The sequence below is a fragment of the Camelina sativa genome, chromosome 2 (assembly GCF_030686135.1).
Source record: "Camelina sativa cultivar CO46 ecotype springtype chromosome 2, ASM3068613v1".
Classification (NCBI taxonomy): Eukaryota; Viridiplantae; Streptophyta; class Magnoliopsida; order Brassicales; family Brassicaceae; genus Camelina; species Camelina sativa.
In genome coordinates this window covers 1,009,064-1,019,751 of record NC_141881.1, presented here as the reverse complement: position 1 = coordinate 1,019,751, position 10,688 = coordinate 1,009,064, and the positions used below count along the sequence as shown (strand labels likewise).

The window sequence follows — 10,688 nt, the reverse complement described above, 5'->3', positions numbered from 1 at the left end:
GTTCTTATAAGTAGGAAATGGCATCAAATCACAACATGCTTCAATTTAGACTAAATGCAATGCAGGAATTCAAGGCTTGGTTCAATCTTATGCTTCTAGCTACTCAACTAGCATCAAAGTACTATTAACTTGGGCATTGATCCTAGTTTAGTGAATTTAAACAAGCTAACAAGGCTAAACTCATCATAGATCCCTAATGCAAAAATTAAACAGTCCTATATGAAACATGCTAAACAAGATCTAATATGCAATGCAAACTACATGAACACTCTGTTTTTATAAAGATTATTGCAAAATTTAAAAAAAAAAATTGTTTTTTCTATGCCTTAGATAAAATGCAAATACTAACATGATTATGCTAAAAATTTGAAATAAGAAAACAAAACACAACATCAAATACTATCTTAAATTACACAATCCACTGTGTAAAAGAAATTTGTAAGAGGATTCAAGACTCAAAACAAAATAAATCTAGATATGCAATGGTATTTACAATGAAAAGGTGATGTTGGTACATCATGGCTTGTGGAAGAAGTTGTCCACATCCTCATTCATGCTGTCAAATGTGTAGTTGGAGCTTGGAGCTTGATTTTGAGGTGGGAAAGGAGACAACTCGACTATGACCATCGGCTGGTACTCGGTCGAGTGCTCGGTCGAGTGGGTCGGTCGAGTTGGTGGTGGTAGGAAAAAATGTTAACCTTTCTGCTGGTAGTATTGCTGCATGATGGCTGGGTCCATGAAGTATTGGGGTGGGTAGGGAAGGTAAACTTGGCCATAGGGATAGCCTGGATGACCTGCTGGAGCTGGAAAACCATAAGGAGGTCTGGGCAGGTACTCGACCGGTGCATTGAAGGTGCTTGGTCGAGTGGGTGCTCGAGTGAACCGGTCGAGTGCCTCGGAAACTGCTGTTTTGGGCGACTTGAACCTCTCCTCCTCTGAATTGGCTCATGTAGTGAAGCTCTAGCTGGTACCACTGAGTTTTCAGCTCTAGACAATGCTCTAATTGAGCTACTCCTCCTCAAAGGACTAGATGGTGCTGGTGAAGAATTTCCACTCTTCAAAATAGCAATCTCCTTCTTTAAACCCTTGATGGAATTAGTCATCCTTCCCACCTTCTTCTTCAACTTGTCAAAATTATTGCCATGCCACCTTCTTCTTCAACTTGTCAAAATTATTACCATGTCAAAATTATTGAATTTTTATTTATTAAAATATATTAAACTAAATTATTTTAACCTATTTAATTGAATCATTGCAACATTTGCTATATTTAATATTTAAGATAACATCACTTGGATAAAATCTTCATAAATTATTATTTTTTCTTTTTTGTCAACAAAAGATTAGCTCAACGAGCCAATGTGAAGGGAAATTGTTTACATACAAAACATTGTGCGGAGATGTGCGCGCATAGCGTGCCAGAGTATCCGCTTTTGAATTTGCATTTCTGGGAATATAAGATAAAGAGAAAGAAGTGAACTCCTCCCTGTCCATCCGTATATCATCTAGGTAAGTTGAGAACGCCGGCCAATCAAGTGGCGAAGACACCATAAATTATTATTTATTAGATTTTAATTACAAAAATATATTTAAATAAATTATTAAAACCTTTTAATTAAATTACAACCAATTTAGTTTATTTGATGAACCAGTAAAACTTTCTATTTCTATTTTGAAACGTTGCAACTTTTGGAAAATATGATATTTATGGTTGTGTCTATGATACCAAATTATAATTAAATAATTTTGTTATCATTTAATTAGATTAAAGTTATTTGTCGAAACAACTGCAACTTTTGGTTTGTTTTTATCGTATATTTCTGTTATGATTGTTTATATTTATAACTGTCTAACATTTTCTTTTATAAAATGTCATATTTTCATTACAACTCTTCTTTATGTTCTTTTTTTATTTAAATATGTGGATTTGAGTACATCGGTTTTTATTTTAAAAATGCAATTACCTATCATATGTTTATAGTATTAATCATTATTTATTAAATCATAAAGATTTTTTTTAATAATATGTCTATAATATTAATTATTTATTTAATTACATGTGAAGGTAAATTTAAGAATATTTATTAGTAAATATTTGAAGAAAGTTTCAAATTGTTTTTTTTTGAGTTTATCACTAAATAACTTAATAAAGAGAAATAATTAAAAAAAATTTGTAATGACTATTTTATTAAAATGAGTTCCCCCGCAATATCGCGGGGCTCAATACCTAGTATATTTAATCATATATATATAAGTAAGATTTTGGTCTCTCCTTATTGGTTGATTTTAATTTAATGTTTTCTAATTTTTTTTATTTGCTTTCTAATTGTTTAATTGCTTTAAACTATATTTAAGACCCAATTAACACAATACATTTAACTCACATATTAAAATAAAATTATAACTAAAAATAAAATAAATTATGCATTAATCATATTCCACCACTCAATTTTATTCAAACACAATAAATTATAATAATGCACTCACTTTTCTTTTGTAACTTACATCAATTCTTATCATATAAATAAGTATTATCTCAGTCTCTCATATTAACATTCTTTTACTTTCACATTTTCATATTCTATTCCACTTCTCTCATTCTCTTATACAATACCTCAAATCATTTTTTTTTTTTGATTTCTTAGTTTTGTTGTATGGGTTACAAAAAATCAGCATTGTAAAATTTTAATGCTAAGTTTAAAATATGAAGCATCGTCAAAATCCATTCTGCTGTATTTTTCTTAGTGTATGACACATACATTTATGTATGTAATAACTGTGTTACAATAATTCTGAATGTCTTTGTAAAACTCTTTTATTTCAATGAAATTTGTTTTTTGCCGAAAAAAAAAAAAAGAGACTGCATGATATATATTTTATATTGTTCTTATTTTTAAAGATTCATCTCCATTATCTAATTTGGATTATCATCTTATAAGTAATCATTCTCTCTTCATCTCCCACCAATATCAAATGTTGTTATATCTCATATGTGTTGTAAGAGTTGGATTATCATCTTTGTTTTGTTTATGTTTTTGCATGAATTCAAAACTCATGGTAAGAGTGTGATTATATATTTGGCTAGATTTATATATCTTATATTTTGTTCAATTTTATTTCTTTTTTTTAATGTAATTCTTCCTTCCTTATTTCTCTTTTTACTATTTTCAATGTTCAATTACATATGTATAATAAAAATTGGTGGATATTAAAAAAACAATTACCGATGCACATTCAACAACACTAATTTCAATCAAAGCCCAACGAGGGAATCAATCAAAAGAAATCATCTTCATACATGTATATATATTTTATTTTTAAAAGTATGCAATGTTTTAACAAAATTAACTATTATAATAAAATTATTAAATCAAAAATTTTAACTCTCTCTTACCTCCAATTTTTTTTTGAGAATTTGTATACTCATCATTATATTTAGTTCTTCTGATCCAAAATATAATTATATAAAGATCATTATAGTGTTTCTTTAATTCAAAATTTTGTAATTTAACGATTTTCTATAAAAAGAAAACAAATTGATATTCCCATTTCCAAAATCTTACTACAAAGAAGAAATCATTAGAATTTAACCTAGCAATGTAGCTTAAATTAATGTGAATATAAAAGAGATTAAAAATTAAATTAATATTTGGGATTTTTAATTGCATTTCAAATGATTTTATAGGAAATATATTTAATTAATACTTCAAAAATAATTTTGCAATTTAATTTTTAAAGGTTTTAGGTAAATTTTGAATATCATAGTAAATTTTTATGATTTGAATAATTAAAGTGTATTATTGATATTTAGGAAATTTGTTTGTTATATATGTATTTTTAATTAGAATTTCAAAAATACATTTTTTTCAATACCAACATTAGAAATACCATTTTTAAAACTTTTTTAAAAAAAATTCTCAGAAAATTTTCATAATTTTATGATTATTAAATAAACTAAAATAAATTAATATATGTGATACAACAACCCGCGCATATGCGCAGGATATTACCTAGTAATATAGAGTTTTTTTTGTTCTTCTTGATATCTAGAGTTTTCTTTATGTTACATCGAACCAAGTTATTGCGTTTGTCTTTAATAATAATATACATCGAATTAAGATTCAAGTTATATGCCTTCACAGCATTTAAACCAAAGTTATAATGTTGCATCCAGCATCTTTACAAAACAAGACATTACGAAAAGATCAGTAACACATGCAAGACTGAAATAAATCATTAGTTTCACCGTAATTGCTAAGAATATAGTCTACAAATGAGGAACTAACTAGTGCATAACTAATTATTAGAATGTAAAAGGGATCAATAAAGGAAATGACTAGGGTTTTGGGAGAGAGCAATGCTACTATGATGGACGTGGGTGAGCGAGAACGGCCGCCGGGAGATTCTCCGGATTCTCGAGGAACATGGGTGGAGAAGGTTGTTGGGGGTAGTGTCGGAGGAAGGTTGAAGCCGTAGGAGCTCATAGATGATGCGTTTGGGGAGCAGAGAGTGCGGCTAGAGTTTCCAGCAGGGGAGGACGGAGAACATGTGGTTACTATTGAACCGGAAGTTTTGGAGGTTATGAATGGTATGTGGAAGCAGTGCATGTTGGTGAGGGTGTTAGGGCGTCATGTTGAAATCTTGGTGCTGGTGAAGAAGTTAAGAGAGTTGTGAAAGCCGAAAGGAGCGATGTATGTGATGGATCTACCACGCCAATTCTTTATGGTACAGTTTGAACCGGAGGAGGAGTACCTGGCAGCACTTACAGGGGGGCCATGGCAAGTGTTTGGGAGCTGTCTCATGGTTCAAGCATGGTCGCCGGATTTTGACCCGTTGGTGGATGATATTGTCACAACCCCAGTCTGTGTGAGGGTTTCCAACCTCCCGTTCAATTTTTACCATCGACAGATTCGCATGAGTTTAGCAAAGGGATTGGGAAAGCCAATTAAGGTGGACCTAACAACTTTGAACTTCGAAAGAGGTCGGTTTGCTCGTATCTGTGTGGAAGTAAATTTACGGAAACCGTTGAAAGGGACAATCATGATCAATGGGGGTCGTTATTTTGTGTCTTATGAGGGGTTGACGAACATTTGTTCAACTTGTGGTTTGGTTGGGCATACCGTGCATAATTTTCCCAAGCGGGTTGTGGCGAAACCAGTGCGGTGGTCACTCGTGAAACAAGAGTGAATTCGTTAGTGGTAGCTCAGGAGGAAGATGGGTTCACGCCAGTTCGTAGATCGGGAGGGAGAGTAAAACCACCACCATTGGCGGTAATCTTTACGGCTGGCGGGTCGTCAGCGAGTTCGGGTCAGACCAGAGAGGATCTTTTGATCTCATCAGATCTCGAGAATATTGCACTATCTAATAATTTTGGTAAGTTGGTTAATGGAGACGCGGGATTGTTGGAAGCAAATAAGTAAAATGTCCTGATTTCAAATATACAACATGATTCAAAAAGGTAATGAGCAGAGTTTGAAAAGTTTAGGGGGTGTCAAGGATGGCCCAGTTAGTAAGAAAAGTGGGGGCCCATTACGGAAAGTAAATAATGGGCCGAAGCCAAAACTTGTTACGAATAGGCCCATGACGGGACTTGTCTATGCTCCAAAACGGGGAAGTCGAATTGTCGGAGTCTAGGAAGCGTTTACGAGTTGAGGGTGCTCGTGTTGGTCGTGCTGGCGGTTTTTTTGAGAGGATGGGGCAGATCGAGGGTGATTGTGATTCTCTATCTACGCAGGTGGCGAATGAAGAAATGCCAGGAGTAGAACCAGCGGTCTTAGCACCACAGATAGCCATGGAGCTCGCCATTGTTGTTGATCCACCGGATGGGGTGGTGGGGGATGTTTGAGTTTAACAACTCGCCCCGGTAATTCATAGTCTTTGTTATATATTCATGATGAATTGCATATTTTGAAATTCCCGGGGGCGAATAAACCTAATTTCTGACTGTCCATTCGATATTTGTTAAAACGGTTTAAGTGAGTGGTGATAGGACGCAACACATTTGTCAGGGGCTTGGTTTTGATAATTGCTTCAGAGTTGATGCTGTTGGGCAGAGTGGAGGACTTTGGCTTCTATGGAGGTCTGATGTTGGTGAGGTCGAGATTATAATGTTGTCTAACAAATATATTTATGCTACGGTGACAAAGGATACTGTGAAATGTCATCTCATTGTGGTGTATGCTTCTCCTTCGGTTAGCAGGAGAAGTGGATCCTGGAATGAGCTTGCAAGTGTGATGCAGAATATATCGGAGCCGTTGATTTTTGGAGGTGACTTCAATACTATCTTGAGGTTGGATGAGCGTTCTGGTGGGAATGGGTGTTTGTCTGCAGATTCGCTCGAGTTTGGAGCTTGGATTAACAGCTTATCTTTAATTGATATGGGGTTTAAGGGATCTAAGTTTACTTGGAAAAGAGGCCGTGAGGAAAGAAATTTTGTTGCAAAGAGACTTGATCGGGTACTCTGTTGCGAAAATGAAAGATTGAAATGGCAGGAAGCTACAGTAACTCATTTACCCTTTATGTCATCGGATCATGCTCCCCTGTTTCTCCAGTTGTGTCTGGTGGTGAAGGGGGACCCAAGGAGGAGACCGTTCCGGTTTGAAGCGGCCTGGTTAAAGCATGAAAGCTTTAAAGATCTTTTGGATGCCTCTTGGAAGAATGATATATCGACTCCAGAGGCTTTGAAGATTTTACGGATTAAACTTAAGCGGTGGAATGTCGATGTGTTTAGGGATGTACAACGTAAAAAGGATAAAATAGTGAAGGAATTGTAGAGTATTCAGGACCAGTTGGTACTGTCTCAGACTGATAATTTATTGGAAATGGAAGTGGTGTTGGCTAAAGAGTTTGATGCGATATTGGAACAAGAGGAGTTGATTTGGTTCCAAAAGTCGCATGAGAAGTTAATAGCTTTGGGGGATCGTAATACACGATTTTTTCACACATCTACTATCATTCGTAGAAGAAGAAATCGCATTGAGATGTTAAAGGGGATGATGGTCAGTGGATATCGGACCCCGCAAAGCTTGAGGTGCTGGTTATGTCGAATTTCAAACGCTTGTATTCACTGGAGGATGTGGAACAGACGGTTAGCAAGTTGCTTGCGGAGGGTTTTATGTGTTTTTCACAATCGGATATGCAGAAACTTAACATGCCATTTACTGCACTGCACATGGAAAGGTCTTTGAGGAGTATGGGGAAGTTTAAGGCTCCTGGTCCGGCCGGGTTTCAACCTATCTTTTATCAGGAGTGTTGGGATACAGTTGGGACCTATGTCATATGGTTTGTGCTAGAGTTCTTTGAAACCGGTGAGTTACCAGCGCATACAAATGATGCCTTGGTCGTTCTGATAGCCAAATTGTAGAAACTAGAGACAGTTAAGCATTTTAGACCGATTAGTCTGTGCAATGTTCTTTTCAAGACGATCACGAATACTATGGTTATGCGACTTCAATCTGTGATGCCTCTGTTGATAGGATCAGCGCAGTCTGGCTTTATCCCTAGTCGCCTTAGTACTGACAATATTCTTATAGTACAAGAAGCAGTACACTCTATGAGAAGAAAGAAAGGCACCAAAGGTTGGATGTTGCTCAAACTCGACCTTGAAAAAGCTTATGATAGAGTCCACTGGGATTTTCTTGAGGACACACTACAGGCAGCACAGTTACCAGAAGCGTGGATCGGGTGGATTATGAAGTGTGTAACAGGACCGTCGGTGAGTGTGTTGATGAATGGGGAACGTACAGAGGCGTTCTAACCTTCCCGCGGTCTTCGTCAGGGAGATCCTCTCTCACCATACCTTTTTGTGTTGTGTCTTGAGAGATTATGCCACCAGATAGATAGGTCTATTGGTTCGAAGGAGTGGAAACCAATTAGCTTATCAAGAGGGGGACCTAAGTTATCTCATCTATGTTTCGCAGATGATTTAATCTTATTTTCTGAAGCCTCAATAGCACAGATACGAGTAATCAGGAGAGCACTGGAGACTTTTTGTGTGGCATCAGGACAGAAAGTAAGCTTGGAGAAATTCAAGATTTATTTTTCTGCAAATGTAAGTTGGGTTTGGGGATCCAGATAAGTGCAGAGAGTGGCATCCAACGTACAACTGATCTTGGGAAGTACTTGGGTATGCCTATCCTCCATAAACGGATGAATAAAGATACTTATGGAAGTGTTGTTGAAAGGGTGTCGACAAAACTATCAGGTTGGAAAGAAAAAGTTTTAAGTTTGGCGGGTCGTATCACGTTGACTAAGTCTGTCCTTAGTTTGATCCCAGTTCATTCAATGAGTTCCATTCTACTGCCAAAGTCTACTCTGAAATGTTTGGATCAACTCTCTAGATGTTTCATCTGGGGTAGCACCGTGGAGAAAAAGAGACAACATCTAGTGTCTTGGAAAAAGGTGTGTTTGTCAAAGGAGGATGGCGGATTGGGAATTAAGTCCCCAAAGGTGATGAACAAAGCTTTGATTGCAAAAGTTGGGCGGAGAGTGATTCATGATACAACGAGTCTGTGGGCACGGTTGCTCAGGAGCAAATATAAAATTGGGGACTATAATGATACTTCCTGGACTCGAGTGAAAGGCACATGGTCCTCTACTTGGCGTCGTGTAGGGACGGGCCTGAGAGACGTTGTATTGCCCGGTTTATGGTGGGTAGTGGGAGATGGAGGTTCCATAAGATTTTGGTAGGATTGGTGGATGGATGTGGGACCTTTGAGTAAGGTGGCTTTGAGCGACATACCAGCGGAATTAGTAGACCTGCGAGTGAAGGATCTCTGGATTGAGGGTTCTGGTTGGGACTTCAAGTGTTTTGAGCAGTTCATTTCACCTTTGGATAGGCTACGCATTTGGGCTATAGTAGTTGATTCGGTTACTGGAGAAAGAGATAGAATTGCATGGGGTCCGAGCCAGGATGGGAGATTTACTCGCCCTGGGCGTTCGGCTGGTTCGGGTTATTCGGGTCGGTTTGTTCGGTTTTGGGAAAATTCGGTTTTTGAAAAATCCTGCCGAATTGAACCGAAATTAAATTCGGTTCGGGTTGATCGGTACACGGTTTATTCGGGTCGGTTATCAGGTTTTAAATCAATTCCGAATTCTAACCGATTTTTTTCTAATTCGGTTAATTTGAACCGAATAAATAAAAAAAATTAAGATAATGGACTAAATTAACAAAAAAAAATTTACAAACCACCAAAATAATAATGGACCTAATAAACCGGCCCAAAACAAATTAATTAAATATCAAACAAATCCAATAATTACAAGCCCAATAGCCAGATCCATTAGGGTTTTCCAGATCTGATGATGTGCCGCTGCGGGGAACTATGACGGCGGGCTGAGACGGCAAAGATGGATGGTTCCGGGCATGCATTTTTCCACCTGCAAAGAACACAAACACAAGAAAATAAAAAAAACCCAGAAGATTGATGGATAATCTCTGATTTGAAAGTAGAAAACTCAAAGCGTAAAGTTCTCCAAATCGAATAAGAAGTTATCAAGATATAGAAAGAGCTTACAGAGCAAAGAATCAAACATGGAATCAATTAAAGACCGAGAAGAAGAGCTTACCCTTGAGAAATTTTACAGGTTGAATCTCTGATAAAAGTCTTCTTTCTTAACCGCGACTGAGAATTGAGAGAATGAAAGAGGATGTACAAGATGTGATGATGATTATTGATTAGATCGGAGAGAAATATGAACTGGAAGTTTTTCTCTCTCAATCGCAGAAAGCAGAGGCGAAGAAGAAGAGAAACAAAACTAGGGTTAATAGTTTAGGGTTAGGCTTATATATAGCTGCGGATTTTAATAAACCGATCGGTCCGATTACCGAACCGAACCGAACCGAAATCCGATTCCTCAAATTAATTGCGCCGAACGGTTTAACTTCCTTTCTTCGGTTTGTACCGATAACCAAAAATTTTGGGTTGTCCGGTTCGGTTTGTTCGGGTTTTACCGAACGCCCAGGGCGAAGATTTACTGTTAAGTCTGCTTATTCTTTCTTAACTCAAACGGAGGATCCCAAAGTGAATATGGCATGCTTTATTGGGAGGATATGGAAGGCGGTGCTCTCTGAGCGGGTCAGGGTCTTTCTTTGGCTGGCTTGTAATAAGGTGGTTATGACAAATGCTGAGAGATTTCGGCGGCATTTGAGTTATTGGGGGCTTTGTTAGGTATGTAAGAGTGGGGAGGAAACAAGTCTCCGTGTGGTGCGGGATTGTCCAGCGATGTCGGGTTTGTGGAGTAGGATTGTGGCACCAGAGAAACATGATCTGTTTTTTCGCCAAACGTTGTTGGATTGGTTTTACGTTAATCTGGGGAGTACAGAACCGAGGTTTGATGTACTCTGGGCTACGATCTTTGGAATGGCGGTGTGGTGGGTTTGGAAATGGAGATGCGGTAATGTATTTGGGCCGAATGGGAAGTGCAGGGATCGAGTACGCTTCGTTAAAGATGTATCCAAAGAAGTTTCTCAAGTTCATGTTTTGGTGAGTTTGCAGAACTGAGCTGGTGAGAGGGTGGTCTGTCAGATTGCATGGTCTCCTCCGCCAGAGGAAATCCTGGTTTGGCTGCAGCTGGGGGCATCTTACGGGATAAGGAGGGAGCTTGGATTTACGGTTTTGCCTTGAATATAGGAGTGTGCTCTGCTCCGATGGCGGAATTATGGGGTATCTACTATGGTCTGGCTATCG

At 37.5% G+C, this 10,688-nt stretch overlaps 1 protein-coding gene and 1 long non-coding RNA gene across 2 annotated transcripts; one reads left to right on the top strand and one right to left on the bottom strand.

Moving 5' to 3' along the window:
- Positions 1 to 4,689: 4,689 nt before the first annotated feature.
- Positions 4,690 to 5,187, top strand: LOC147948060 (uncharacterized). Its single transcript, XM_087490522.1, has one exon. It carries the CDS (start codon positions 4,690 to 4,692, stop codon positions 5,185 to 5,187), a length of 498 nt encoding a protein of 165 aa, XP_087346648.1.
- A 3,950-nt stretch (positions 5,188 to 9,137) lies between these two features.
- On the bottom strand, positions 9,138 to 9,758 carry LOC147948059 (uncharacterized). Its single transcript, XR_015573246.1, has 2 exons — positions 9,568 to 9,758; positions 9,138 to 9,378 (listed from the first exon to the last, which is right to left on the bottom strand). It is a non-coding gene; the product is annotated as an uncharacterized LOC147948059 (long non-coding RNA).
- Positions 9,759 to 10,688: the final 930 nt, after the last annotated feature.